Genomic DNA, 26941 nt, shown 5'->3' on the forward strand with positions numbered 1-26941 from the left:
TATTGTACAATCAGCCAAAAACGACAGGGTCCACTAACTTGTTTGGAAATGGATAAAAGCCAGAGCGAGCCAGCCTTAGTAACCACGTACAAGGTGATATTTTCAGGATGGAAACCATTTCCTTGGAACAGAAAAATATCTTGCATGTTTTTTTTTTAAAAAGAGATGTTTTTAAAACAATTATTTAAATAAAGCAATGGCCACAGTATGTATGCATGAGCAAAACCTGCAATTCTAATCCAACCCAGCAAAATCTCCTCTAAGGAATATGCCAATTTCTTAGCATTGACTGTAGGAAGTAAGAGGCAAGAAAATAATGGTGCTGAGATGAAGAGTCGGCATTTAAGCTTTTCCTCATCACTCATTTTCTCTAGGGAGGAAAATAAGCATTACATAAAAAACCCAAGGGGAAGTACTAGAAATACAAACATTTATTTCCAGGGCTCATTTTGAGGGGGAACGTGCAGGAATGCAGTTCCAGTAGTTCTCCAAAGAGGTCACATGTCAGGTGGCCCCATCCACCTGATTTTCAGCCATTTGGGGCCCGTTTCGGCCTGGATTGGGCCCAAAATGGCCAGGATCAGGCCCAAAACAGCCAAGATTGGTCCCACAACAGCCAGAATCAGGCCTCTGATGGGTGGTGGATCACTCTCCCGCTCAGCAGCGGCCCAGTTCTGAACATTTTGGGCCCCTTTTTGGCCATTTTCAGCCCCTTTTTGCCATTTTGGGTCCAATTTCATCCCTGAGTGGCCAGGATTGGGTCCAAAACAGCCAGGATAGGTAATGTCAGGGGGTGTGACATATACAAATCATGCATGCTAATGACACACTTCCGGTGATGTCAAGGGGCATGGCATATGCTAATGAGTTATGCTAATGAGTTCCTGCAGCTCTTTTTCTACGAAATGACCCATTTATTTCCAAAAATTATCTTTGTCTTTTTAATTAAAGATTACTTAAAACTGTGCGTGACCACATCACACACTGAGTCTTTTTGATACATACTTAGGATTAATCATGTAAATACTGCTAAAATCTTTTTTTTCCCTCAAAAATCTGGCCATTACAGCGGTTCTTTATTTTTCACATCTTGCTTCCGTTCCGCTTGATGCCCTGTACCTCCTTGTACCTCTAGAAATATCACTGACAGTCCTGGCTTGTAAATTAATTCATACCTGCTTTTATGCATGACTATATTTACTCAGAGCAGATTACAAAGTTTAAAAGGGTGCAACAGTAACAGTATAGGACATATAGTAAACATTGTAATAAGATTGGATTGTCATTTTAGAAAATGTGATAAAAGACACACGAGAAATGCAAAAACTGGATTACAGGATACCAAACAGATATTTTAAACTTACCTATTTTGGATGGAAATAGTGTCTCATCATCCAGCTGATCTTGAACCCAGGTCATAAGGTAATCGATGTACTTTGGTGCAGAGCACTTGATTGGCTTCTTTATGTTCGTTCCATCTGCCCAATGGTACTCATATCTGGAACAAAGATGTTTCTAAGCAAACCCAGGTCTCTTGTGTGCAAAGCAAATCAGCTTTTGCATTACTGATTCTTATATACTGTAAACAACTTTTGAAAAATCCTCTCAAGTTTCAAAGAGGGACTACTGTTTAAGAGACAAGAGTTCAGAAACGCCCCCAAATTATGCATACATCTGGATTCAAGAGAATCATAGTCTACACTGCATCTTGCAAGGAAATATTAATATGAAGAATTCAGATTTCTAACAGAGATTCTCTGTGTGGTTGGTGAGGGAGATATAAGAGAGAAGAACAAAGTGCACGTATGACCCCAGATTTCATGGCTACGGAAATACGTTTGAAAATAAGCAGGAAGGACTGACAAGAAGCCGGGTTTCATGCTGGTTGAAAGCGACCTCTGATTTCAGCCCTGGTAAAGATCCCAAAGAGACAGTGAAACCATGCAGTGTTTACCTTGCAGAGCTTAGTCCTACCAGAAGAGATCATTAACAGGAAGAAACCAGCAAAACCTGCTTCTGATCCAGCAGGCAGAGTGGCGACAAAAACTGCCTTGCAGCCCAATTCTATGTTCGATTATCTGGAGTTAAAGCCTTATGAGTTTTATTTATTGAGATAAATTCTTCATCCCCTCTCCAAACAACTGCTTGACCCTCTTATTCGAAGAACTTATTTCCAAGTAAATTATGGGATTACTCCATTAACCAGAGTTAAACATGAACCAATGTTTCAAAATCTATTTTTTTTAAAAAACCACTGCTCTATATCCTGGCTTGGAGTTAATCTTTAATCATGATTTAGAAATTCAGACATAATACTTAACCATGGCTAAGAAGAGCAACCTCTTAACCACGGCTTCTGAATAACTGGTTGATAAAAACAGCTACTTAATAACAGCCATAGAATTTTACTGGTGCAAAGAGAGGCAACCAATGCCTCTCCAATGCCCCGCAGTAGAAGTAACAGGATAGTTGAGTGGCACTACCATTCTGCTTTGCAACCGCGTATTTGAGGGCAAAGAATTAACCCATACAGTTACATGATTATATGGGCATTCTTTTCGTTTAAAGTGGCGCTTTTGTTATTCAATAAATTCAGATGAAAGTCACATCTTTCGCAGCAAGGAAAGGACATCCGTACATCTGAGAACAAATCAGTAAGCTCTAATGTGACACCGTGCCTTGAGCTAAGAGGGAAAGGTGGGGCACAAATACATAAATGAACATAAAAGGGCTAAACCAGCCATTTGGGGAGGCAACAGTAGAACTATGACAAGTTAAACAATTAAAATAAGTTCATTGCTGTAGGAAGTGGAAGCAGAAAAACCTGACTGTGTTAATATACACGTCTTTATTTTAATAGTAAAAAGTTCAGTAGCGGCTTTAAGACTAACCAACTTTATTGAGGCATAAGATTTCAAAGCATCTGTTCTCAAAAGCTTATGCCTCAATAAAGCTGGTTAGTCTTAAAGGCGCTATTGGACTTTTTACTATTTTGCAACTACAGGCCAACACGGCTAACTCCTCTGGATGTATGACCATGGAAAAAACCTTTATTTTAATGTTACACTAACATAGGAACAATATTGTTGAGAGTTAGGGTCAAGAATTCGAGGTGCCAAGGTAGGGGTGCCAACAGCCTTAGGGGGAATGCTTGCTCCTTTAATAGAAACGGCATGGAAATGGGCAGCTGAAATTTTTCATGGCATGCAGATAAATAATGTCACCTAATAAATGACATTCCACAAAAGCTCTCCTAAAGGGGAAGCCTTTTTTCCCCTCCAGAACTGCGGGCAACCCAGTTCCTCGGCTTGATCGAGTCCATGATGGTAAGAGGCATGGAGGTAGTGGCCTCAGTAAGGACTTCCAAGTAGCGCATGTTAAGTGGCAGCCGTGGATTTTTAAATTTCACTGTTAAAATCAGAAACACGCTTTCAAACTCTCTGGCTATGGAAATGCATTTGGAAAAAAGCGGGAAGAATTAACAACACTCTGATGTTCAACGTGAGAAGGCTGCTACTTTTTGCTCCCTCGCCATCTTCAGTCCTATTCAGCCCCTGCTATTTTACACTTACCCATACTTTTCCTGCCAAACCATTTCAAGAGCTACAAAACTCAAGTACCAGGTTCAAAGCAAAATTTACAAAACAAGGAACCCCATTTACTGATCTCATATTTTTCTTTACATCAGGCTTTTCAGCCTGTCCATGAAGGAGCACCACTTGCTTGCCAGCCTGGGTCGTTTTTTTTTTAATTTAGAAAAAGTAGCAAGCCATGTTTTTCACCTCATAATTTTACTATCGCAGTCCTAAGTGTTCTTACTTTGGACCTGCAGACATCACTGGACAGCTCTCCTCGGTGCAGAAATCTGTAATGGTCCCATAAAGCATGTTGATCTGGTTGAAGAAGTCCACAGCTATTCAAAAAAAGAGAGAAATATTCCATTTAGCCTGTCATAGAATCATAGGGACTTGTAGGGTCATCTAGTCTAACCCCCTGAACAATGCAGGAAATTCATAACTACCTCCACCCCACACATCCCCAGTGACCCCTGCGCCGTGCCCAGAAGATGTCAAAACACCATCAGGATCTCCAGCCACTGTGGCCTGGGGAAAACTGCCTCCTGACCCCAAAGTGGCGATCGGCATTACCCTGGGCATGTAAAAAGGGGCCACAAGAACTAAGCACGGATGTAACGTTTCCTGCCCTCCCTCTCATGATCTGCCCATTGCTGTCAGGGGGCCATCTAGCCTCTGTTTACCAAACAGTACAATTTTTTTCATTTTGTCTGATTGCAAAGTAGACTGCACACGGCTAGTCCAATGCATACAGTTCCTCTGCAGAGCTGGTTAATGTGTTAAGATCGTAAGGAAACACTCAAGGTTGCCAATGGATCTGGGGAGGAAATGTCTTTTAGCAGAGGCTTAATGTGTGGAAATGTGCACTAAACCCCTAATAAAAAAAAAATTTTTCTCCAAGCAAGTGGCAACCCTACTCTCCATTCCCACACCCCTTTCCCTCGTAGCCCTTTCTGAATTGTTAGTCAAAAGATGGCAGATGAACCTGGCAGCCTCTAGAATTCCCCTGTGCCTCTACTGCCTTCTCACACGCCCCCATTATTAGTATTATCTATGTTTTCAACCTTCAAAACACAATGTTTTTGCTGTAAAAGAAGACCTTGTCTTTGTTCTGCTCTTGTGAATTTTCATCCCATTTTTCTTCAGGATTTGTTGCTTAGAGAACCCACTCAGTGTGCAATCTTGCATAGCCCGCTCTGCTGGTTTGTTTCAGTATCAGAAACAAAGGAAGCTACTTCAACATATGCCACCATGGCGGGGGGGGGGGGGGCGTTTTTTCCTGAAATAATATGGTATTTGGGCCTGTTTTGTAGAAGCTACATGTTGATTATTTCAAAATGCTGGGAGTTTTTTAGACCTGTTGAGATTGAAGACTGGCCTTGAACACATGGACTCTATGCAATTAGCCTGGTTTTGGAGTGTTTGGAGATACAACAGCAGCATTTAGCCTTCTGACCTTCCACAAGTTAACTGAGCAATGGCTGGGAAGCTAAACCATGACATTTTCAATAACGTTGCCTTTATTAAATAGGTAAAGGTAGTCTCTTGTGCAAGCACCGAGTCATTACTGACCCATGGGGGGACATGGCATCACAACGTTTTCTTGGCAGACTTTTTACAGAGTGGTTTGCCATTGCCTTCCCCAGTCATCTACACTTTACCCCCAGGAAACTGAGTACTCATTTTACCGACCTTGGAAGGATGGAAGGCTGAGTCAACCTTGAGCTGGCTACTTGAACCCGGCTTCCGCCAGGATCGAACTCAGATTGCGAACAGAGCTTGGGCTGCAGTATGGCCGCTTACCACTGCACCACGGGGCTCTTGTCTTTATTAAACTATTATTTAAATCAAGCCTTCAATTCAACAAAGCTATTTGGTTCTTCCACACCCTTCAATTCTAGTCAAGAAACACTTAAAGAACAAAGGAATTAAAACTCCCACATTCTAAAAGTATTTGTTTATACTCTGCTATGCTCAGCCCAAAGAAAATGAACAAGCAAATGAATATTCTACAAAGTTCCCTGTTTTCCTGAAAGGAAGACTGGGTTTATTCCACATATGCCATCAAAAAAAAAAGAGAGAGCTATCTTAAATTCACATATAAGTTACAGTTATAGTATGTGCTGTAATTAAAAAACTTTTTGTATATAACCTTTTCATCAATGGATCATTTTACATCTTCTCTTGAGTAAATAAAGTATTCTTCAATGAGTCGTGTGTGCATTGCTGATATTAATACCAAAACTACTTTTTCAACACTACTACATACCAAAAAGCAGTGGTATTATAACTAAACTTTGCCTAGCCTCAGGGGCATCTACAAAGTTTTATAAGCTACGTGTGAGGGGTTTTTTTTTCACAGTTTCTGTCTGTGGACACATCACATGTAGATACATTTATACAAGGGAGTACTTCCACTGAATAAAGCTCTAACAAGATTTAACTCTTCTGACTACTGAGATGAGGGATTCACTCTGCAATCCTAAGCAAAGTTACACCCCCTTTGACTTCAACAGATTCAGAAGGATGGAACTCAGCTTGGGATTGCACGGACAGACCCCTATTTAAACTCTGCTCCTAATGAGTTGTTCATATGAACCAAGATGGAGCAGCTCAGCTTCTTGCAGAGCTGCCTGTTCACTGTCAAGAGGATGAGTGCTTCCTGGGACAGCTTCACTGAAACTCAAGCACGATCCTCCCCTGTCCGTCTCTGAACCCTAGGTGGAGGAACATAAAACATCAGCACCTTTTCAGTGAGGGAGAATGTACTGTATATATAAAGGCTGTGTGAACAGATGTAAGGCACGCCCTCCTACGTAATCCCTAAAGGAGCACTGTTGTCCTTTGTGCAAACGCAGTCCCTATCATAAAAAGTGACAAGGGATACATAATTTATGCCCTGCACACGTCCTAACGTCTCCTCTTGCATGTTCTGTCCCTTACGATTGTTGGCAATATATACAAAAAGCTCTGAAACCTGAAAGAATTAACAAAGTAACATTCACTACACTTTCATATCTCAGTGTCTCCAAGATTCCTGGCCAGTTGATTTAAGTGGAATAACTAATGGATAAAAAAAAAATTCCTATCGCTACTAGTGACCTGGCATTTCCCGTCTAAGCATTCCTAACTATCACGGGCCAGGAACAAGTCCGTTCCAATGAGAAGTAGCGAGCCAAGGCACCCGGTTCATTCAAAAAGGAAAGAACAACAAGTCATGAGGCAAACATATCAGAATGGCGGGGAAACAGGCAGTGGGACTAAGCAACATCAGAGAAGCTGAAGAAAGGCACGTAGGCCAAGGGAGAAGACCAGGAACGCTCCAAAGTAGAATCTGCAGGCTGCGCACTTGTAAATGCCTCATTGCACTGCCAATAACCAAGACAGGCGAGGTTGGCAACAAGAGTTAGAAATGAGGGAGCAGCAAGAAACGCCAGTAGTCATTCGGGTCCAGAAGATGAACTGAACCCTGCAGAGGGGCAATTCCCACCAGGTCTAGGTTTCCTGCTCTTCTACTACTGGTCCTCTTGACATCTATTGGGCAACATCATCTAGATAAGTGTGCCAGAAATGGAGGGTGGTTGAACTTGGACCCAAAGACCAGAACTGAATCTCTGCTCAGCCAAGAGGGTGGCCTGGGAAGCCGTTATCTGTAAAAACAGGAATACCAGTGGGAAAGCACCAACGGCTACAAAGCACTGCAAAAGTATTAGTTTAATAGAATCGTCTTGGAAGGCTGGGGCCTGGTTTGACAATCTCTGAGATTCATGGCAAATCATCAAATATTTTGCATGATTCTGAGCTGGCAGTTCATCCAGTCGAAGAAAAAACAGTCTGGGGGCTTGGAATGTAAATCTGAGCTGGGAGACAGAGGGAAGGTGTTTCAGAGATCAGAAAAATTGCATGGAAGAGACCATGGTGTATACACTCATCTCACTATTCCTTATGGTGCACAGATTTTTCATAGTTCATCCCCTCCCCCAAACCTGCAAAGACATGTTTGACCAAAGGTGACAAAAAACGAGTGTATATGCTTGCAGCAATGAGTGCTTCATCATCTTGTTCAACTCTATTTTTTTTCCAGTACTATGCTCTGTCTCCAGGTTGAGAGACTAAACTCCTGGGTTCCGGGCCAAGACAGTCATAGTTACTTATATCAAGATTGCAAATAAGCAGAAGAGTTGGGAGGAAGTTGCAACATTCATCCCAGGAAATTACCAGATTATTAAATGACACTGCAGCAGTAGGAACGCAGAAGAGATTACTTGTAAAAATCTAAGAAGGTGCTCTCAAAAAGACAGCCTTGAGAATCTTTTGCTTAAAGGTGTGTGTGTGTGTGTGTGCGTGTGTGCGCGTGCGCAGCCCCCATTATAAGTATGTAAGATAGTAAGAGGTGTAGTGATGGGAAATGGCTAGATCATTTATTTACTTATGTTATTTACAGTCCGCCTTTCTTACTGAGACTCGAGGCAGATTACACAGTGTAAGTCAATATGACCAACTGCTGGGACATTCAAAAACAAAGAATCTCTACACTACCTGTCATATCACTATTCCATATGGCCTGAAATAACAGTTGATCGTGCAAGGATTTAACTTGGATGAATTATGGATACATGGATGGATGAGACGGGGAATTGACCTCCCCCAGCTCTGTGAAATTGGCCTTTGTTCCAGCAGTAACCAAAGCAGACGGGTTGGGAGGCAGGATTCCTGCCATCCGATCAGGATTCCATCTTCCTTACCAGGACTGTTAGCGTACTGCCTATCCTGTTGCCTGCACTAGCAACAGAAGTTTTCTTAGGGATAGTTCTGGTTGTTTCATGGCCACTGCGACATTCATGGGTCTGTCCCAGATTACAGTTGGTCCAATAAGTTCTATTTGGTATTCACAAGAGGAGAATGATTTAGGAATGAAAGGACTTGCAATAATTTCTTTGCAGCTGGTCCAAATGCAAATGGTCCACATGATGTTAGAGGTTTGATCATGCATGACAGAGCCTTCTTGGTGGCGGCACTAGGCCTCTGGAACTCTCTAGTCTCGGAAGTACATTTGGTATGTTCTCTTTTAATTTTCAGAAGACAGGTAAAGACCATCTTTTCTCAGCAGGCTTTTGAGCTGGTAGTGAGAATGCCAGGATTATTCTGTTAACGGTTGATACATGCAGCATTAGATTTTTCTTTTTCAGTTTGTTATTGCTCTACTGGTTCATCTTTGATTTTACTGGCTGGTTTTTCTGATAGCTAGAGATGACAAGACCCAGGAAATAAAATTGCGGGGGGGAATCTTCTCCCTGGACCCCCTCCCCTTCCATTTTTTCAATGAAATATTAGAAATTTAGCAGAACAGTGAAAAAAATATGAAATATTTTTTTCGTTTAGAACCTCAGAAATGCCTCAAAAGGTAAGGTGTGAGAATTTTCTGTAAGACAATAATAGCCTCAGATAATAATTCCTGTTTATATTGTAGAGATGTACTACATACTTTCAAAAACATGTTCATTGTTTAAATGACTTTTTGTCAACTACTGATATGCTATAATGAGTATAATACATTATATCAATATCAAAATAATACTTTTTTCAACTACAAAAGCCGTTTTCTTTTTTCAACTATCATTCTTTCCTACCTCGCAGACACAATTGCAAAGATAGCATAAACTAAGATACAATTGCTAAGGTAGCAGAAGATGCAGCGGTTTGCAGCGAGCGAGCTCTCTCAAGTATTGGTTATATTGAAAACATTGCTTGCAGAAAAAGGTATTTATATTCATTAAAATTATAATAATCATTAAACATCCTTTTCTGCACAAGTAAAACTTTTTGTGCTGAAACTCTCTTCCCACTTAGAATTCCACATGGCTGTCTTGAATTACAGGATTATATCTCTGAATACATTTTTAGGTTTTCTAATTCCAAGTTTCCCCCCCTCCAACTCCTTGATAGAATGTTTCTCCATGGAAACTAGAAACTGCTTATTATAGCAACCGATGTCTTAATTCAGCAGGGGAAGGGCATGTCTGCCCAGCAAGGCAGCTGTAGCTGGAATCTGAGGGATTCAGTTCTACTAGGATGTTATCAGCTTTCAGTGTTTGCCAAAAACAACTCTGACATTTCTCCCAAGAAGAAAAGCTGCAATATAAAGAGATGGCTGTGGAAAATCCCCAGAGAAAGAGGCAGGTCTTCAGCCTTGGACACTTGCGGATGAATTTGATAAATAGCATTGAAAATCCAGCAGTTACGTTTAAATAACACAGACTGTCCATAGTTGGTGCTGAGTCAGACTTAGAACCTACCAAGCAGAACGTGGCCCACTGGCTACGAATTGTGGCTGATCCCTCCTCCTTTCTGCAGTCCTGAGCTAGCAGCAAAACAAAGTTTTCTCATGTCCCTGAACAGGAGGGCTTCCTTACTTTCTCTGTGTCCCAATCAAACTGATGTAAAGACCCTGTGTATTCTCTCTCAAGCCTCTTACCTGTGCCAGATTACCAGGAGGGGAGAGCAAATATATAGGAGATTGCCAAATGATGGCCGGCTAGTATGTCAAATCAACATTGTGGGACCTTGGTAAACAGTAATAGGAACAAATGGTACAACTGAAGGCACACAATGTTATTTATATAGTACCTAAGATGTATTTCCTAGCATCTCTACCTCTGATTCGATTGATTTGCCATCTACCCCAAAATTATGTCCAAGATAGTGTACATATTGTCTCTACGGTTACTTTTTGCCACTGCTACCTAGGCCCCGGCTACCTAGAATTAACTACAATATTTGCCCCTTAGTACAAGGTATGCAAAATATCGTACATTCAGATATTCTGGGATCTATTTCTTGTGCTAAAGATGAAGCCTCTCTACTTAAACCTTAACAGTCAGGTCTGCGTCCAAAATCATGAGAGGAAAATAAAATGTCAGGTTACTTACTATTAACTGCGACCCATTCATTCAGGTCTTCACCCTCTGGTAGCATGACAGCCATCCGTAGGTTACCACTTCCAAGTGTGGCCTCTGCATGCTTCAGCAGCTCATATTGGTGGGAGCCTTCGGGAATATTCTTTTTTGGTTTAAAGGTTTTAGAAGAGCGGCTACCACTGCAAAGGGAGAACAATATGCTGGTTTCAGACAAGCTTGTGGACTGGAAGGAGGGGAGAAGCTTTTTTGTCACTCTCTTTTCCAGCCAATATTGTTTAAATTCTAAAGGGTTAAAAAAAAAAAAAGATCACCACCTGCTGTAGTTAGCCTTAGTAATATGATTGAAATGGGGAGGGAACAAAACTGCTGCGTGACTGATCTGCTGCATACCTTGAGGGCAAAGAGTACACCCTTATTATATACAACACTCAAACGATGGATTGGTGTGTGGGAGAGAAACTGCTTTGATATATTTAACAAAGAAATAAATTAGGAGTCTTCACTGGAAAGTTTAGAAATAAACAACGCACAGTATACCTTACTACCACATTTGAAATTCATGCATCCTCTTTTCTCTGTTGGAGGGCCATTAACAGTAAAAGAGGGGGAGCAGTTACAAAGCGAAGATCTCTGAGTTCCCTTTACACACAGTCTTAGCAGTGTATTTGTTTTCTATGTTGCAATCCCACCCAAAATGCTGATCAGCCTCACAAATGTCCTTTCTACATGGTTCTGTCTTTCACATGCATTCGGCTTCACAGGATCACATTACAGGGGTTCTCACAATGATGAGGATACATGCAAAAGACATAATGATCACAAAATGAAAACCAGAAATGAGGTTTCCAGAACGGGGGGGGGGGGGGGGGAGTAGGAATGCCAACAATTGAAGAGGGCTGAAGATACGGGAGTCAACTTCAACATAGCAAACTCAACTAGGTAAGAGGTAACTGGCCTGAGTATTTCAGTAAGTGAATGCCAAGTTTCTATTCCTCATGGAGATGTGGCCTCAATTGTATGCCTGTCCCAAAGAGGCATTTTGCCTCTTGCTCTATATACTGGTCTCTGGGTATCCCACCACTCACCCATGTTTTTGTATCCTATTTTTATTCCGCTATGCCATTTTTAAAAAAACAAAAGAACACAACTGGATTCGTTTAAATAGTTAAATAGTTTGGTTCAAGTCAGTGGGGTAAAAACTCAACTTCGGGTTTAAACTTACTAGATGCTCGTAAACACACACACAAGGTTTTGAAAGTGGGAAAGGCTGTGGCACTTCTGGAGACTGAACAGTTTATTACATGAATTTCGTGACGAACCACCTGCTTCAGACAGCTGCACTTCCTTTAGGCAGCACACAAAAGCACATTGTGCCCATGCAATTTCCCATCAAGGCACTGAGGGCAGTTTCTCTCTTTAAAGACGTAACAAAGGTCATGTGCCTTCACACCAAACCATCACATGCCTTTAGTACAAGAGCTTATGTCAGTGTTTGCTCAGATTTTTTTGAAACTGGACCTCCCTCTCCACTTGCTGTGTCTTCAGGGGAGGAAAGAAGGAAATCATCTGTTCCGCAGACAAGCGTGCAGCGACCACTGCATGCAACCGTGGGCTGTCAGCCTGTTGTTGCAAGCAATGATCTGCGGACTGGAGTGGGAACCCCCACCTTGACATCAGAGGAGAAACAGAGCAGGGTCTTTCTGACTCCCCCCTGAAAGAAGTTAAATGGAATCATAAGAAGACAGCAACGGCTCCTTCTGAACTCCCCTTCTTATCAACTCACGTAGGAAAAGCGGAGCAGAAAGAGTTCATACTGGTCCTCCACAACCCCAGTGTAGATTAGGAAAGATTCACTGCCAGAGGGCATCCAGTCCCCCCAAGTGGGGTAGAGAGAGTGGGTGGAGAGAACTTTTTCTCCCTCTCTCAAAACACTCGAACTCAAGGGTGTCCAATGAAGTCGGCGGACAGCAGATACGGGATGGACAATAGGAAATACTTTTTAATTCAGCAAGTGATTAAAATGTGGAATTTGCTACCGGAGGGTGTAGTGATGGCCATAGGCATAGATCGCTTTAAAAGAGGATGAGACAGATTCATGGAGGACAGGTCAAGCAGTGGCTACTAGCCACAGTGACGAAAGGGAACCTCTGAACACCAGTTCTAGGAGGCAACATCAGGGGAAGGCCTCGGCTTCTATGCCCCGTTGCTGGCCCTTCAGAGTAACTGGTTGGCCACTGAGTGGCAGGATGCGGGACTGGATGGCCCACCGGTTCAATGCAGCAGGGCCCTTCTTATGTTCTTAAGTCTTGGCTACTGGCAGAGAAAGACACCACTCTGAGTCGGGATCCTCTCCCACCCTGGAACTTCACAATGCCTTCTCTCCATGAAGGCTCCGCTGACTCTGAAAGTCAAAGCTTCTGCTACAACAAAGCACACGACCTACATCATGCCGCAGCATTTAAACTTGAAGATGCTTCATATCATAGTACCGAAGAACCTGAATACATCCTGAAGCTCTAGATTTTGCTTCTGCTTGTAGATACCAGAACAGGATCTGGAAACTAGGAACTAATGACTTAACTTCTGTGGAAGGCAAGTGGACATCAACCACTGCAATTCTGGTGAGAGGTAACAGGCCTGAGCAACAACAGATTGCTTCAATGGAGCTAATGTCCTGGGCAGTCCACACTCTGTTATGAAGCCTGGGCCGGTCACTCTTTCGCGGCTTGATCCGTCTTAAAGAACATTATAAAATAAAGCAGGGAGAGACAAATATGCCATTCTGAACTCCTTGGAGAGTGAAATAAAAACATACAACATATGAATAGAGTTCTGCACTGAGCTTCATTCGAAAGTTTCTGAAGCTAAATTACCCAATGTGGGGGGAAAGCCAGTTTTGTGTAGTGGTTAAGAGTAGAGATGGGCACGGTCCAGAAAACGGACCAAAATTCTGCACGGTCCAGCCCAGTTCGTGGTTCATGAACACACAGGTCATGGACTCACCTTTTTCACGAATTTTGCTCCATCTGGGCCAGTTGGTCCATTGTCCGTGAGTCCAGACATCCTGGCATCGATCTATCAATTCCCTAGGCAATGGAGGGCATGTCCGCAGACCTTTTGCAGCCCTTAAAAGCTTAATAGGCAGTTCTGTCTGCCCAGCAAAGAGCTTCCATTCTTCAAGGGAGGGCGGGGACATTCTGCAGCCAATCTTAGTCCTTGAAACCTTTATAGGCAGCTCTGCCTGCCAAGCAAAGAGCCCCCAGTCTGCATGGGAGGGCAGGGACTTCTGCAGCAAATCTTAGCCCTCAAAACTTTGATAGGCAGCTCTGGCTGCCAAGCACAGAGGTCCCAGTTTGGTAGGGACATTCTGCAGCCAATCTTAGCCCTCAAAATTTTGACAGACAGCTCTGCCTGCCAAGCGAAGAGCTCCCAGTCTGCAAGGGACGTTCTGCAGCCAATCTTAGCCCTCAAAACCTTGATAGGCAGCCCTACCTGCCAAGCAGCAAAATAAATTTAAAGCAGCAAAGTAAATTTAGATTTCATAGGAAAATAAGCATTTGGAAATACTCCGATTTTCTGCAAAATGTCATTTTTTCTGGGGGGAAAAACCAAAAAAGTTTTCCCAGGGCATGAAAATGTTCAGACATTTTATATCTCTATATGGAAATCACAATTTCCCTAGTGAGTAGGCTTAAGCTAAGCAGAAGCTGCAAGCATGCAAGTTCAGAACAGAGCTTGATGAGGAGGTGTAACCCTGAATGCCAGATGCTAAGGAGAAATGTGTGGCCTGGAGTTTTATACCCACAGACAAATGGATGAGAGTATTTTTAGAAGAATACAAAACACTTGTTAGCTAGACATAAATCCCATTGCAGTCCCGTAATTTAATTCATCTGCTAGCCAATTAATTTGCTGAACATTCCACTATCATCCTTTCCAAACAACTGATCGGTCCAGTGTACCTCATTTTATGGCATAAACACAGATACAATCAGTGGCGTGTTGATTACTTGCTAGTAAAGTATATCCTTTTCTCTCAAGTGACTTAAGTCTCTTTAACTGATGTGGTCTTGCTGTGTATTAATTACTGCTGAGATACAGTGTGTTCAAATAGTTGGGCTGTCAACTTGCCAATCCACATAGTGATTTCCTGTAGATTTGTTCATTTAATTTCCTTTGGCAAATTTAATTTTAGTCTCCTCTTTCCCTGTAAGTTGGCAGCTGAAAGCATATACTAATTGGAAGAGCGATGTTTATTTGGCATAAGTTTTAAAAAAAAAAGCATAAAATATTGTATCAAATTTATCGGCTTCAATTGGAAAAAGATTTTTTAAAAACCCTCTGCCTTGGTCTCTGCCAAGCTCTGTAGATACAGAAATGATCGTTTTGGTCTGACGGGTACTGCAATAAATCAATTTAATTCTTAAACAGCCACTTTGTTTTGTGTGCTATGGGCTTCTGAGCACTTCATCACAAGCCACCAAGGGTTCTATTTATTAATGTAAATCTCCTGAATCTTTAAAGCAAAAACAAACCCTCACAAAAATTCAGTATTTGATGCCAACTGCATCCTTTACACACAAAAAACACACGTCATGAAGCCCCTAGGTGACCTCCTTTTAATGGAAAGCAACCTCATGCGGCTGCAATTTTGAATAGAGCAGCAACAGGAGGGGCAAGGATTATAACCTTCTTCCCACAAGCCATTTTTCCACTCCAAATCAACTCACCTCACTTGCCCTATTCCTTGCAGGGTTTCAGATGCCATTGCAAAGCCCTGGTAAAAGTAGACTGGCTCAAGAGCGCCCATAGACTAGCACTCTTTCCAAGAATCTTAGATTATGGTCTGGAAGCAGGTGGTCTCCTGGGAACTGCAGTATCCACCAATGGACTAAGATGCCCAGATGCCTTTTCTCTCTTGTCTACTAATCATTTTATTAAATTTTAGTATATAAAAATAGACACTATATTATAAGGCATACAGACACATCCCTTACTTCTTTATTACATTTGTCCCTACTACTATATTTTCCACTGAGATACTGGTCAAAGCCTATTTTTTTCAAAAATGCAGATCACATCTTGTATCTCAAAAATCAGTAAGTCCAGGCCTCTGTCAACAACACCCACCACAGTGTAATAATAGTCATAAAACAGCTGGGTATCGTGTGCGATACAATAGCAGTCTGGCTTTCAAAATTCAAACATCAAGGATAATTTCAAGAAAATCCTTTTGACAGAAGTAAATCCGGCTTTGGCAAATAAAAATAGCCAAAAGCTTCCTTTTCGTTGCTAAAGAGAGAATTATTTAAGTCAAAACAGACAAGATGCTGCGAGAACCTGTGATCAGCATATTTTAAAGCTAAATTTCAGGCATGGAAGACTCCAATTTGGATCAGGCCACAAAGGAGGGGAGGAAATTTTACCCTTCCATTCCTGCAAAATTTCACCTATTATTCTCCTTCCTTGATGAACCACTGCTACATTCAGAACATTTCCTGACTATAGCATCCGTGCATACGAACGCAAAAAACTGCCTTATTCTGACTCAGACAGTTAGTTTATCTAGCTCCGTATCATCTACCCTGACTGCCCACAGTTCTCTAGGGTCTCAGGCAAAAAAAAAGGCTTTCCCAAAATATGTTAGCCAGGATACAAAGGACTGAACCCGGGAACTTCCGCAAGCAAAGCACCTAAGCCACGGTTCCTCCCTATACTTTGAACAGCAAAGCGGCACAGAGGCAACGTCAGTAGATACCTCCCAATTATAAAATTCCATTTCTTGTATACATGCCGCGGGAAGTGTAATACTGTGTTTGGATTCACTCTTAACAGCTGGGATTAAGTATGTTTAGGGTAGTTTAAATGACTGTTTTACGCATGCACACACCCCTAATTGTGCATGCTGGCTTTTTTTTTAATTATTTGCTTAGGATTGGGAAGACGCAGGATATAAAGGGAAATTAAATAAACACTCATTTTCCTAGGGCATTTCTGGGCCCAGTAGCTTAAAGTCTTAAAAAGAATCAAACAGGAAAACATGAAGCGCCCAACCAACACAGGAGAAAAAGGACGGGCTCCTCGGATTTTCAGGTCATTCTTACAGTCTCTTAAGGACTAGCTACTGAAAGTGTTAAATCGCTTTCCGTTCCTGAACATGAGGAGAACGCATGCTGCACAGCTTGTGTTTCAGGCAACCCACAATGACAAGCTTCCTTCCTTCCGGAAAGCTTCTCGTCCCCTTCTTTCAGACTGCCAGATTAAAAAGAAGTAGAAGATAGCTGGGGTTATCTGTAGCGGCCTACAGAAAATACAAACAATCTTAGAAGTCTGAAAGGAAAGCAAACAAGCGTGGCGTTTATTTATTTGATTCGTTTATACCCCACGTTTCTCCCCAATGAGGACCCAAAGCGGCTTACATGATTCTCTTCTCCATTTTATCCCCACGACAACCCTGTGAGGTGGGTTAGGCCGAAAGTGTGTGACTGGCCCAAGGTCGACCAACAAGCTTTCATGGCAGAGTGGGGATTCGAACCTGGGTCTCCCAGATTCTAGTCAGATTCTCTAACCACTACACTATGCTGGATTTCAGCACGCCTTCCTGTTTTCTATATTATGAGTTTATGGTGCCAGCGAACACTACTGTCTGCCAAAGGATAGCACGATGAAGTTGATACAGTGTCAAGATTAACTTTGCATGCTTACAAGCAAACATTACATTTACATGTATTGAGATATTTTATAAACGAAGAAAATTCGAAGAGGTGAGACACTACATCCCTATTCTGCAAGGTAAGAAGATTTTACCCCTAGGTAATCTGAATTCCAGGAATGATTCAGATCTGATCCAAACTTGCAGAAACAGGGTACAGTACAATCTTTCCTAAGCTATACCATTTCAGAGCGCAACTGGGATAAACTGCATACTTGAACTTACCTCCACATGGAAAAAAAAATCTCATCAGATTTCAACACGCAACAATTGTTTACGTGGGGAAGTATTTAAACACAACATCTTCCGGCTCCACTTTGAATGGTACAGCTCAGAAAGGAGTGTACCATACACTATTCTTCCAAGCTGGCACCAAGCCATTCTTGCTCAGTTTAAGCTTTGTATTGTAAATTTCTTACCATCTGATTATAATACCTATCCTCACATATCTGAAAAGTCTTTCGACACTCTACACAACTCTACTTTACCTTTAGCCCTGTTGAATGGAGCGACTGAGTAAGATACATGACATGGCTGAGGCTAGCGTGCCATGCAGAATTACTTTTTTAAAAATCATAACCCATTTTCAAATATTCGATAACCTGCTCTAGGGAAGGCAGTGGATTGCTGGTTGGATCCAGTAGTCCATCATCAGAAGGCTCCGATGATAGCGGAACTTCCCCACTTCCCCCTTTCCTCCAGCAGGCATTTCCAACCACAGGAAAGATGATGGGGGACAACGTAGGACCCGTGTGGAGAAACAATTAGAGGCGCCTGGGCTGCAGTGAGCAGGGGAAAGGGGGCTCATTTTGTGCCAAATGTGGCCACATTTTGCAAGGTCAAAAAGGAATACTAGGGGAAGAGGAATCAGAGAAGATCTGTGAACCACAAGTGGATGTCTGGAGCCAACCCAGTTTCAAAATGCCACAGACTTCCGTCAGTGCACAGCCAGTTTCAATCGTGCACAAAAAGTTCCCCAGAACCCACTCCCGCATGAAAGATATGAGTAAGTCTTTCACAGGGGCCCTCCCACTCAGATTATGTATGTATGCAGTTCACTGTGTTTGCATTAGAGTCAACTCAGATACAAATATAAATGTGGCTTAACTAAAGCAGGAGTGAATAATGAACAAGACGCTTCATCTAATTCCGGGCATTGCTGTCTGCTTTACTCTTTGCATTAAATACAGTGTGAAATAGTATCCCATGAATATTAACAATGCAATGAAAAGCTTGCCAGTTAAGTATACTTGATCTGTAACTCTAAGCCCACATGAAGATATTGTCTCCCTTCTCACCCTTAAACAGTATTAATGTTTAAATAGATTACAGGGTACCATGCTTATGCCCCATGTACGATTATCACAGCTACTATCAGATAAGAGCTAGCAACCATCACAGATAGGCAGGACTAAAGCTAATAGCTATAGAGGGAGAAGCGGAAATCATGATTGCCACAGGTACACCCAGGTACTACAACAGTATCTGTTGCTGTAAACACGCAAAGTACAACAGGGGAACAAACATCTTAACAACGGGAGCATACAGGGAGCTGCAACTGGCCCTAGGTTTCTGATGTGGGTCTTCAGTGTGTTTGGAGAATACATCTCCCTTTCACATTTATTTTATTTATTTAGAAAATGTATGCCACTTCTCCAGAGACCTCTTTGATGCAGCTCATACAGTAAAATGAATGCAACAAGCAAAACATTATCAATTTATGTATAATGCTAATATGTTTGCAATTGATCGATGATGTGCCTAAAATAATAGGCACAATGAATTTGCGTCAGTGTGGTTAAAATAAAGATGCCCCTTTGTACATGCTCTTTCTTTTGATTAGAATGGCAGCAAAATCATAGAATTTAAGTTTTGCCTGTAAGTTATATCCAACATTGGTACCACCGTGACAGCTGGAAAATGCAACTCCACCTCCTACTGCTGTCTTAAAGAGGTCAAAAAATGAAGACGCCTCACCTTTAGAACCATCTTTATGCTTCTCGCAAGAGGCTCTTCTTTGCTAATCTACAATGCCTATTTGTAGACAAATTCAAACTCAAAGAAAGCCAAAAAAAAAAATCAGCTACACTTTGTACTCAGCTGGAGCATTCCTTCACAATTATAAAGATGACTGCTTTTTAAAACATTTACAGTGCAATTCTAGGCATGCCTCGTCAGAAGTACATTCCACCAATTTTAATGGCATTTACCCCCGAGTATGTGTGTATAGGATTTATTTCATTTATACCCCATCTTTCTCCCCTATGAGGACCCAAGGTGGCTTAAATCATTCTCCTCAATTTTATCCTCACAACAACCCTGTGAGGTAGGTTAGGCTGAGTGTGTTTGACTGGCCCAAGGTCACCTAGCAGCTTCCATGGAAGTGGGGGGATTCAAACCTGGGTATCCCAGATAGAGATGGGCACAAAACGGGGGGGAAAGAACAAGAGTTTCACGTTTCGTCGCGTTTCACAAATCACGGAACACCAACTTCCACGAAATTGTCCTGTTTTGCGATACGATTCATTAGTTTTGTGATTCATCAGAACCCGGGGTACTTCAATGGCCCCCTTCATATCAAGAGATGCCAAACGCGCAGGGAGACTTCAGCAGGCTCTCCTCCAGCCACCCTCCAAGTAGCTCTCTTCAGGCTCTCTTTGCTGACTTTTCCCTCCCATCCTCCTGGCCTCCTGCTTTCTGCCACTGCTGGAAGAAAAGCAGAGCAGATCTGCTTAGGTTTTCCTCTCTTCAGATTCTCTTTGCTAACTTTTCCTTCCCGTCCTCCCGATGTTCTGACATGCCCTCCCTCCCCCACCTCCAAGTTCTCAAAGGAAAAGCCAAGCAGAGTGGATCCACTCAGGATCCGCTCCGGGGACTGGGAAGGCATGTCAGAGAGGCAGACTCAGGGAAGGGTTCCTGAAGCTGGGGACGGAAGATGGGAGGTAGAGTCAGGGAAGGGTTCCTGAAGCTGGCGAGCAGCGGCAGAAGGAGCTGCTGAGGCCGCCGCCGCCACCGCTACTCTACCATCCCATTCTTAAAAACAGAGAAGGGAAACAGAGGGGAAGGAGTCTCCGACTACAGTTCCCAGGTAAACTTGCGCAGACCCGCATTGCTCAGCTCTCAGGTTGGCAGGGAGAGCTGCCTATCAAGGTTACGTGGGCTAAGATTGGGATTTCCATGGCAACAAAAGGTCTGCAGCCATTCCGGGCCTATGTTGCCTAGGGGATTAATGGATTGGCGCCAGCCTGTCTGGCATCATGAAGCATTCATGAATCGAACAAATTGGCCCCAAAAGTTGTGGATTTCATGAAAAAACGCAGCCCCACAAAACGTGTTTCACAATACACGAATCGGCCCAATTCGTCACGAAATGTTATTCATATTTCGATTCGTGCCCATGTCTAGTCCCAGATCCTAGTCCAGCTGGGATTGCAGGATTTGACTCAAAACATAGCATACTGGTCTTTCTTAAGTGTCTACAGCGGCTGCTGTAGAGCAGCCCTCACCTAGACCACTTCCCAAACAGAAATCATCCTCTGAGTTAAATGTGCATCATTTTAGCACATCAAAGATCAGGCCTGCAGTAAGGTAAGGTTCTGATATATTAGTACCATTTTAGAGACATCATAAACTGCCTATATCAAATCCGATGACTAGTCCATCTAGCCTATATAATCTATTCTAACTGGCAGCAGCTGTCCAGGTCTTATGCAAAGGACTTTTCTAACACTTAGGGGGCATTTAACTGAAGACGGTGGAGAATGAACGTTACATGTGTAAAACTGTCCTGTGGATCCTGTATAGGATAGAAGGGTGAAGCATTATAAACATATGTACCCTACCACTGAGGGAAGTGGTCTCAGAGAGATGCAGCGAGATGCATCTGCTGAAAATGAATGAAAATATAAATATTTAGTTTTCTGATTTTTAATATGCAGTAGGAAAAAGATGTCATGGTCAGAGACCTTTACTTAGCCATTAGATGACACTTGCCTCACAGGCTGAAATTTTCTAACAGGCATACATCCTTGTAGCTTTCAATTAAGCAAATCTAGTAATCTGGGCAAAGCTTAACTGATTTCTTCTGTATAAACCCAAGAAAGGCTCAACAGAAATGCACAAAAAGTGTCACAGGATCAAGTACATTTGCTATTTTTGCTTTGAATGCAACCAAACAAGACAGCTGTTTTACGCTCTTTCTCGTCTCAGCAGCCCTTCAGTTTCACTTCCTTCTGGTTTACACCACAGCATGCTGAACTAAAGCAGTCCACAATGACTGCAACTGACCACAAGTACGCAAAACACCTCCGGAGAGCTGCATTCTGAACCAGTGTCTCTATGTAAGAGCACCTTATGATTATGTCTAAAGCTTAACTTGCTGTGAATCTCAAGACTTGGGCCACCACTTACGTTTGGCTACACAGACTTTGAAATTACTGCTAAACTATAAAGTCGCAGAACGCCTACGCAGCAGTAAGCTACTACATGCCAAGGCAGGTTGCCCAGCAATGTTTCTGCTGTTTAAAATCTGTCGTTTAACTGGCTTAAAATCCATTCTTTTCTATACTCCTACCCCAGAACTCCCACTGTAGAAGTCCTGTTGTTAAGTCCCCTCCATGTATCGTTCTTTTCTTTCTTTTTTTTTTTAAAAAAGGGTGTTAAAGTACATAGAAAATAGCAAGAAAGGCGCATTTAATGGTGCAGAACACCTTCCGCCCCAATTAAGAACATAAAACCAGCTGAATAGCAAACCTGCTTGTTACAGTCAGGGTGCTCCAGGCAAAACGGCTAACAGCGACAGGGAAAAGGCAAATGAGGGCAAAGAAAAATACCAAATTATGCTGGGCGTATTTCGATCTTTCCACTGAAAGTTAATAGGAATCTCCTCTCTCTCAGAAGTCATGGAGGAGAAGAGTCATTGTGGAATGGAAGGCAATTGCTCAGTGTAAACAAACTTGGGTCTCCAACCTTCTACTCAAAGTCAGGGTTTGAGGGGCTTAAGATGTTGTGCATGACCTTGTCCTGCAATCCAAAAACTTCATGTTCACCCTTGACCTGGTTTATACTCAGCAAGTGTAAGGAGTGTCATTGCATATTATCAGAGGAGGAGGAGGAACTCACAATTAGCTATCTGCAGCAAGCACAAATCATGGACCTGAAAGCCTAACAGCATGCACTGGCAAAAAAGTAGCCCCAGTTCAGTATTATGCATATTCTGCATCCAACTTGCATAGTTCTGGGCCACAGAATAGACAGTCTGGATACCAATAAACCAATACCGTATGGAACTGACTACCTGAAGAGGTCAGGAAAGCAGCCACTCTCCTGGCTTTCCACAAATGATGCACAACTGAATTAATTCAAGAGGGCTTTTCCCCTCAGATAGGAGGGCCGTACTGTAAGGAAGTGGTCTCAGAGAGATGCAGAGGTAGAGGGATATGGACCATAGACTTTACTACTGTGTGCTATCTGTTGTTTTGGGTATGCTCCTACTAGGTACTTCTATGTTGTTCAATGTATTAGTCCTAGAATTGCTTATGCTTTGTTTCAGCATTTCTTCAACTCTGTATTGGATTTCTGCAGGTTTTTCAATCTTTGCAAATTTGCATGTATATACTCTATAACACATTTATTGAAATGTCTTTAAAATTGACTGTATTGACCCAAACTGTGTAAACCGCCTTGAGTCTCAGTGAGAAAGGCGGATTATAAATAACATAAGTAAGGTAATTCTGTATTACAAGAACTAGAAAAACCTTCCTGAAAGGTTCAGAATTCTGAGATGAGATCTTAAAGACATTCCCGCCATAGGTCCCAGGATACCACTGCCCAATGCAGTCATTCTGCTATTTCATATTCTGCTTCTGCACCTGGCCATTTCATGACAGACTCTCTCTTCCCTTAAGACATCATCTTCTTTGGCTTGATGTAATAAACAAAGGCTGGGCAAGGGACAAGTATCAATGTGGTAGGACACGCTTGCCACTCCAAGCAGCTGGCCTACATCTTTAGGCCCCAACTGAAACTCGTCTAAGCAACCATAACTAGAAGCCTCTAAGTCCTAGTGTGTATTTATCTGCAAAATGCCTAGAAAACAACTCACGGGCAACTTCAAATGATCTGATCTGTGCCACAGATACAGTGATCAGTTGCCATGAGGGTTGCCAGGTTCCCTTACCCTCCCGGTGGGGGAGGGACTTGGCACTTACCTGCTGGACATCCTTGTGCGCTAAAAGTCCGCACACGCTTACAGCAGTGTGATGACATCACTTCCGGGTGTGACATTATCACACTGGCCCCAGGAGTGCTCCTGGGCTTCATGCCAGACTGATTTGGACCCTCAAACGGGAGCACTCCTGGGGCATCTGTGATGATGTCACTCCTGGAAGTGACATCATTGCACCACACCAGGATAGCACTCCAGAAGGCATGTTCCTGCACTTTTTCCCCTCACTGGCCAGATGAGTGGTGGCAGGGGGAGGAGGCTGGAAGCGGGGGACTGGTGTAATCCTTGTTGCCACCAATCTATGCAGTCTAAGCTGTTCAGAGAATCCACAATTCAGCAGCTCAAGAGGCATGGTTCATCTAGATTGCACAACATGTAAGTGACCACACCAAGTCACATAATGTCAGTAGTTTCAGGTGGTTAGTTACCTGTTGGAGTGTTAAAGTTATTGTTATTTATTTTAAGAGTTACTGTTCTGCACTGCAGTTGTTATTGTTGTTGCCTTTAATGGACTTTTGGGGTGCTACTGTTGAGCCATTCTGAGCTGTTCTTGTTATTAGTGACCAGTGAGATGCAGCATTGGAGGAGCTCCAGCTGTCTGGCCGATCTCTTCCTTCGGAGAGGGATCGTACACCAACTTATTGTGAGTTCCTGCTTGTCACTGCCAGTTGACTGCCTGTCTTTGTGCCACTGCGGTGCTTCTGCTGCTGTGTGGTCGGTACTTGGTTCTGTTCTGTTGTTACCACTCTGGCCCTAGGCTCTGCCTGACTACCGTGAGTAACGCTGGTTCTGATGGGCTTGCAACAGTGTTCTCTTCTTCACTTTGGTTTGGCTGAGATTCTCTTGGTTTAGCGTTGGATCTGTTGGGCTTTGTTGGTTCTGGTTGCATCATGACTAGATTTGGGCCAGGGGCTGTATTTGCCCTGGAAAGCCTTGGGATTCTCTCCACCATAGGAAACAATAGAGGCGGGGGGGGGGCACCTCGTTCAAGGGTCTCATAGAATTGGACCTTTTAATCTAATCTTCTTGAAACTTGGGAAGGTCTGTAGAAAGGAAGAGTCCATGCAATCTTGGTGGAGTTTGCACAAAAACACACACACATCAGCCCCCAAGACAATTCCCATATACGGAACAATGGCACCAAATATATTCAGATTCTTGATTAAAACCTGGATCTGAATACTATACCAGTATGTTTGTACCTGAGTATCAGGAATACTGAATACATACAGTATTCTGGATACCCGGATATGAATAATACCAGAGTTTTATTAGCGCACACTTCTACCAAGAACATATTATTTAGACCAGATAATGCAATCATGTTTCTAACATCAGCTATCACATCACAAGAGTTAACCTTAAAACTGATTTTTCAGATGTAATGCTACATTCATAAAGGCAACTAGATTCCTGATTTAAGTTTTAAAGGATCTTTAGCCCTGCTAACACTTGCTTTAGACAATGCTTAATCTGATGGGATGGTGGTGTAAAAAGGGAAATCTATTTGCAACCAGGACACCTTGTTTTAAGTGCCTAACAGAAGCCAGCATTCAAAACTTAAAGGCAATTGCCAATTTGGTTCTGATCACGGTGAAACACTGCTATACCAAATGTAGCTTTTGCAGTGCTTCGCTTGGGTTGCTTCCTATGGGTAACACTTGGTCCTTCTCCATATAAATGTTAGCAGGAAGTCTGTCTTCCCCCTACCCACTCTCCCTCCCAGAATCACGCTTTCAGAGCCATGGTTCCTTTTTTTGGGCAGACTGCCCAAAACAAAGGGCTCAACAGAGAATGCTTCGGCACCAGTCTTAGTCAGAAATCTTTTAGTATGTATATAAATTTAGCAATTGCTGCATTCCAGTTTCAACCTATTCAGCTCTCAGATATAAAACAAAGCTTAAGACAACCTTATGAAATTAGTTTAGACAGCAATTATGAAAGTGATACAGCTTTTAAAAATACTTATCAGCTCAACTTCCTTGTCAATGTTCTCAGCTGATGAACCAGCTCTGCTTTGTTAACCGTTTCTGCTAGCCATCGATGAAGTGCTTCTGGAAATGCACTGACTGGAAAAGTTAATATATTGTTTTACTGAATGCATCTTATGACAGACGGCTGGCCTGTCAATGTATAGGGATGCATTAATGTGCCCATCTTTACACCTCATGCTTTCAACTCATTTTAAAATCAAGAAGGAATAAGGCAAGATGCTAAAGTGCTCTTGAGATTTAGAATTCTTTACAGCCTCTGACTGGTTTTGTAATACAGCCATTACAGAAAACAAGAAAGCAAAAGTGAAACACTTATCCATAATTGTTTTTAAGATGTGACAGCATGTATGTTTTCCTAACAAAGCACAATTTGTTCATGACATGAACAAGTGTGAAACTCTCCCCCACTCCACCACAAGCTGACATTAGAGACCTTCAAACCAGGAAGTGTTCAAAATAACCATAGTTTGTTATGGCAACCAAATCTGGGAACATTTAACAAACTGAGGTTTGCAGGTTTTTTGCCCACAAACCAGGATTCTACAAAACATCACTTAATCCTTGTTTAGAAATCCAGTCTCTGAGCAAGAAATAAATACCAGTTTATTAAAGGCACAACAGTAAGGTTATGCTGAAGATTGTTAAACAAGGAAGCATTCAGTTTAGGGTTGCCAGGTCCCCTTACCCTTCTTGCGGGGGGGGGGGGGACCTGGTACTTTTCTTTTTGACATCTTCCAGGAGTGACATCGTCACGCAAGCCTCGGAATGCTCCCGGGCTTCCTGTCGGGTCAATTTGGGCCTCCAAACAGGCCAAATCGGCTGGTGTGAAGCCCCGGAGCATTCCCAAGGCCTGTACAATGACATCACTCCTGGGAGTGATGTCAACGCGCTAGGAGTGCACCCCAAGAGGCTCTTTCCTGTGCCTTTCCCCCCCGCTAGGCAGGTGAGTGGTGGCGGGAGGAGGAGGCTGGGAGCGGGGGATTCTCCACTCCCACTGGGGGAACAGCAACCCTAATTTAGTTCCATGTATGAAAGGAGGAACTATAGGAGGTGGAACACACCTTTTAATATTTCTTTAGACAGTTATAGCCTTTATTTCTCTCCAACAGGGACACACAGCAGCTCCCAACTCAGTTCTCTCTATCTGCATTTTATCTTCACAGGGAGCAATTCTATCCATGTCTACTCAGAAGTAAGCCTCAGTAGTACTTACTTCCAGGGAAGTGTTAAGATTGCAGTTAATATTTAATTGCCTATGCAATCTATATGGAAAACTATTTTTTTTAATTAAAAGACTGCAGCTTCAACAACCCTGTGAGGTAAGCTAGGCTGAAAAAACAGGCTGGCTAGCCAAAGATCACTTAGCAAATTTCCAAGATAAATGGGATTCAAACCTGAGACTCCCAGATCCTAGTCAGATATTCTCATCACCACTCTCAATGACAGAGCAGGGAATCAAACCTGGGACTCCCTGATCATAGCTGGCCATTCTGTTCACTACCCCCAAGAATTTAAAT

The 26941-nt window shown here is 42.6% G+C and overlaps 1 protein-coding gene across 1 annotated transcript in view; it reads right to left on the reverse strand.

Annotated features, from left to right (window-relative positions):
- MOB1B (MOB kinase activator 1B) overlaps positions 1 to 26941 on the reverse strand; it is a 46895-nt gene that overhangs the window by 6826 nt on the left and 13128 nt on the right. Inside the window, exons 2-4 of the mRNA XM_054989793.1 lie at positions 10505 to 10671; positions 3820 to 3913; positions 1365 to 1498 (exon numbers count right to left, since the gene is read on the reverse strand). Of these exons, the coding sequence (XP_054845768.1) occupies positions 1365 to 1498; positions 3820 to 3913; positions 10505 to 10671 (395 nt within the window). The remainder of the gene's footprint in view (positions 1 to 1364; positions 1499 to 3819; positions 3914 to 10504; positions 10672 to 26941) is intronic.

Source organism: Eublepharis macularius, chromosome 10, assembly GCF_028583425.1.
Source record: "Eublepharis macularius isolate TG4126 chromosome 10, MPM_Emac_v1.0, whole genome shotgun sequence".
Taxonomy (NCBI): Eukaryota; Metazoa; Chordata; class Lepidosauria; order Squamata; family Eublepharidae; genus Eublepharis; species Eublepharis macularius.